At 40.6% G+C, this 5,348-nt stretch overlaps 1 gene segment (V, D, J or C); it reads left to right on the top strand.

The window, feature by feature from the left end:
- Window positions 1-318: 318 nt before the first annotated feature.
- LOC141117409 (immunoglobulin heavy variable 3-74-like) lies at window positions 319-3,294 on the top strand. The segment is given in 3 exon segments: window positions 319-341; window positions 2,777-2,877; window positions 2,960-3,294. Coding segments are annotated over 3 exon segments (459 nt in total).
- The last annotated feature ends 2,054 nt before the right edge of the window (window positions 3,295-5,348 follow it).

Raw genomic sequence — 5,348 nt, forward strand, 5'->3', positions numbered from 1 at the left:
ACACTTGTATTGACACCCGCAGTGGTTTGCAGAGGGCAGTGTGAACTGCCTGTGGGAGAGATGCGATGTGGTTTGCACCGCTACAATGTGAACCTCGACTTAAAGTGATTGTAAACTCTTGTAAAAAAAAACAAAAAAAAAACAACCTGCAAGACAAAGGCATGAGCTAGTATGCATTGCATACTAGCTTATTATGAAATACTTACCATAGAACAAAGCTGCTGCAGTGGTCCCCATACATCGATGTGACCGTCGACATGTCTTCTGGTGTTATTTCCGGGTTCGCAGGCTCCGGTGCTGTGATTGGCTGGAGCCACGATGACGTCACCCCCTGCATGCAGGTAAGTCTTATTATAGGCTTACCTGTAGGTAAATGTAGTAGTAAAGGGTTTACAACCACTTTAAGAAAGAGCCTATGCATACAAATAGCTCCAGTAGGATGGAATACATTGAGGGGAATTTAGTAGGATTAGAGCAAACAGGATCTGGAGCAGCTGTTCATGGCAACCAATTAACTTCTAGCTTTTATATTCAAAGCTTAACCTCCCTGGCGGTATGATCATTTCAGTTTTTTGATGCTGAAAGTGGTACCATTATTTTGCACAGAAATTTGGGGTTTTATATTGTGGGCATGTAATTCTTAGGAATAACTCACTTAAATCTGTCCAAACAAGAGTCTAGTAGACATCCCGGGTATGATAAAGTTTGAAAAACGAAATCAAAAATTATAATATAATAAATAACTATAAATAATTATAACAAATAATAATATAATAAAAGTAAAAATAATAATAATGATAATGTAATCAAATCGAAAACACTGAAATTTGCTCAGTTGTAGAATTGTCGCTGTCTTTACTTTCAGTGTTTGATGACGAATTTCCCCACAAATCACTATCACTCAATTCTGCAAGTGATTCTAATTTATTATCGCTGTTTTCTAGCTGGTCTAAACCTGCTTTTGATGTAAAGGGACGGTTTTGGTTGCTATGGACAATCTCCAGTTTCCAGGCACAAAGAACAGTTTTTATAATATAAAACTGCATGCAGGACACTGGACAGACCACTAGGGACAAAGGGGATGTGTAATTATTTGATACAGTACTGTAATATGTAAGATTACAGTATACTGTATCTATACTGTGTTTTTTACTTTTTGAATTCGGCGCCGAACTCCGTCCCCATACGTCGCAACGCTCGCAGGGAACGGAGCTCGGCACTGTGAATCGAGCGATACATGGCGGCTCGCCGATCACAGCGGGGAGACATCGCGGGATCCAGGGGACAAGGTAAGTAACCTCTACATGGATCCTGCGATTCGATCCGGAGTCTGGCTTGGGGATAAAGCTTTTCGTATTGAAAATCCACCCCAAGCCAGACTCGGGAATACCGCTAGGGGGGTTAAAGTGGAAGACTTCTCAAAAAAAAATTTGTAAACAGACAGGCTATTTCATACAGAATATACTGTTTCTTCTGCACTACAGTATTCTTTTCTGCTTGTTCGCACTGTACAAGCTCGGTGTACGATTTTGGCATCTGCTGAGATTAATAAACTCCCGCACATGCACAGGAAAAACATTGCCTTGGCCCAGCCAATAAAAACAGCTGAAGATCAGAACCCAGAATAAGACCGAATGAAGATGCCAGCAGCAGGTTCTGGGCACTGCACCACTGAAGTGAAGGTATAGTTCCACTCTTAATGGAAAAGCTGGAGATAAGCTGATTGGTTACTATGCACAGCTGTTCCAGGTTCTGTTTGCTCTAGTTTTAGTAAATGTTCGCCACTTTGCACATTTGTAAAATGTTTTTTAATGTAAGTATATACCTATAGGCCCGTTTGACCCCCCTCCAGAAGCCTGGCCAAAAACTCCCAGTTAGTGCTGGCCCAGTCCTGGCCAAGTTCCGGAACACTACAGGCATTAGAGATTGTTACTAGCATCATAGAAATGAGCCATGTGTCTCATTCACATCCCCTCAGCAAAGCTATGGCTGGGCCACTGACATCACTCAGATGGTGGGGTTGGCACTTTGCTGTGGCAATTTGAATGAGGAACATGGCTTGCCCCTGTGATGATGGGAACAAGCTTCTAATGCCTCCATTACTTGGCCAAGACATGTCAACACTAATTGGGAGTTTTTTGGTCAGGCTTCTGGGGTGGAAATGGCCTACAGGTATGCACTTTAAATATTAAATTAAACAACATTTTACAAATGCACAATGTATATAAACCTATTGGTGCCATTTGTGTGGGTAGGCCATTTTTTTAAAAGGTGAAATAAACATTTAATGGTCTATTTATAAAGCAGTGATTGTGACTTTCACCAAACATTTTATTGTGGAGAATCCAATCACTGTCATTTAAAGCAATGTTTTCTGAATGTCAGATTTACTGCTTTATAAATATGTGATAATCTTGCACATCACTATGTTGCACATCAGTGTAAAAGAAAAAGTTAGGCTGGTTGTTGTAAACATCAAGTAGGTTATTTTATTTTAATGTATTTATTATATTGACTGTTTTAATATATAGTATATAGTTGATTGACACCTGAGGTTTGCACTCAAAAAATATGCTGGCAGTAATTTTTTTTTAAGACTTCACTGTGTACACTATAGTTTTCTTAATAGAAAGAGCTAAAATAATACAAGCAGATTAATTATCAACATCTTCTTGTTTTTTTCTGCTAATCACACATTGATATAAGAACAACACATCCATATATGTGATATGCTATGCAAAGTAAATTATGTCATTTCCTGTTCTCTCATATATAGGCAGTTGATATGTACAGACATCACCCAAATGCACACATACAAATTATTCCCAATAATGAAGACTTTACTGAGCCTCTTTATTGCAGTGATATGGTTATCAGGTGAGATGATCCTAAAGGTGAAAGTCATGTAGCGATAAAGTGACATTTTTCTCATATATAACTTTATATTGTATAATTTCAGGTGTCCAGTCTGCAGAACAACTTACCCAATCAGACCCAGCGGTGATAAAGCCGGGGAACTCTCACACACTGACCTGTAAAGCTTCTGGATTTACTTTCAGCAGCTACTGGATGGTCTGGGTCAGACAGATTGGAGGAAAATTACAATGGTTGAGTGAGATCAATGCAGCATCAAGTACCATAAACTATCACAATGATGTTAAAGGAAGATTCACAATCTCCAGAGATAACAGTAATAACATGGTGTATCTGAAAATGGACAACATGAAAACTGAAGACTCTGATGTCTATTACTGTGCAAGATACACACAGCGATCAAAACATCTCTTGAGGTAGAACAAAAACACATCTTTTCTTCTCTCATTTGATCAGCAGGGGGCAGTAGTAACATTTAAAGTTAAATCCTAATATAAAAAAGCAATCATATTCTGCTCCCGTTGTAATAATGGATATGTACTATACTCCCTCTGTGACATTATTGGAGAGGCCATATAGAAAGCTCTGATTGGTATGTACTCTGTGAAAGCATGTGGCACTTCTGGTCACTTACTGTAGACTGTGTACACACATATAATGTCACTTTTTACTACTGTGATGTTATTTTTCCTCTAAATATTAAAGAGGAAGTCCTTGCAACCAACATTATAATACTATCCTATCTAGCCCTGTAAAGAAAAAATCAGTATACATACCTTTTGGTCAGGTGATCCAACCCGATCTCCAGCGGCGGAAGCTCTGATCCCACGCTGAGCTGTCAGCCGCGGCTTCGCTATGGAAGGCAGGTGCAGAGGACACGTCCAACAATGGAAGCCCCATAGTAAGTCTATGGGTGACGTCACTCCCCATTCATTTCACAGCCATTGTCAGACGTGTACTCAGCAGAGCTTCCACCTCTGGAGAGTGGATCGGATTGCCTGCAGAAAAGTTATGTATACTGATTTTTTCTTTACAGGGATATATAGGATAGTGTTAGAATGTTGGTGGCTATAGATGCAGGGATTTTACTTTTAGCATGGACTTCCACTTTAAGTTTGCTCCTGAACATTACTGAGTGTCTAGTAATGGGCTATTTTATTGGTGTCCAGAGTGCAGTAAAACTTCTGCCAATAGTGATACAGCCAGTAAACTTCCACACACTGACCCCGAATGGTTCTGAATTCACTTTAAGTGTCCACTGGATGAATTGGGACAGGCTACTTACTACCAGACAGTTATAATAGCTGACCTATATTACCAGTGATTGGGATATCAGATACTATCATGAAGATTCACAACCTCTATAAATAACAGTAATAAAATTAATGAATTATAATGAAAACAACAAACTAATTTGTATTAATTTGTTTGCAACTTCAGAGGGCTATGTAAGTTTAATAATACTTGTCCCATTCTGTATCGTTATGATTGGCCAAGGTCAACATCACAAAACATCAAAGTCGCAAGCAAATCATCCAAATAACATTAGGACATAACAAATTAATTCCGAAATAACTTCTGGTATAGGAATCAATTCGGAACAACAAATATATGAAAAAAATCCAAACATACAAAACAAATTATGAAAACAAATTATTTTAACATAAAAAATATAACTTAGGCCCCTTTCACACGATCGGACCGCTCAGGTCTGCCTGTCAGTTTTGACGGCGGACCTGAACGGGCGCTCCATGCTAGCCTATGGAGCGACAGATGTCAGCGGAGACATGTCCGCTGACATCCGACCCGGTCTGATCCCCTGAAAGCAGACGGATGGCCCTACATCTGGATCCGTTGCTGGCAGATAGGATCGGGTGAGATCTGATGAAAACGGACATGCTGTCCGTTTTCATCCGATCCCTCCATAGGCAGCAGCGGCGCCTGACAAGCCCCTCCCCGCTCAGTGAGCAAAGAGGGACATGTCATCCACCGGCTCAGCGGAGATCAATGGAGAGATCTCCCGCTGAGCCGGCGGACTGAGGCGGACTCCGTGGAAGCAGAGTCTGCCTCGTGTGAATGAGGCCTAAATGAAATGATTGACTTAACAAATTAATCCAAAATGAAACTAAACAAATTTCATTGTGCACATCTCTACTCCATCCCTTCCTTCCTGGCCACTGCGACCCTCACACTGATAGGAGCATGGCTGAGCAGTTTGTACTTGGGTTGGGCTGACCTGATGGGAAAGTAGTCTCTCAGTTCCCCATCAGGCTCTGACCACCCAGTGACAAGTCATTCCCTGAATATGGGCATTGCTATATTTTAGTAATGACTTCCCCTTTATTTCTGTCCCCTTTGTTTACTTTTAGCTTTCTGTCAGGAAATTTCCAGGCTGACAGCTGGATAGAGCTGGGGATAGAACCCTTTGTGGGAAGCTGACATATTCATGACAGAGTCCTGGCACAGCAATGTCC

The sequence above is a fragment of the Aquarana catesbeiana genome, linkage group LG01, assembly GCF_042186555.1.
Source record: "Aquarana catesbeiana isolate 2022-GZ linkage group LG01, ASM4218655v1, whole genome shotgun sequence".
In the NCBI taxonomy this organism is placed as follows: Eukaryota; Metazoa; Chordata; class Amphibia; order Anura; family Ranidae; genus Aquarana; species Aquarana catesbeiana.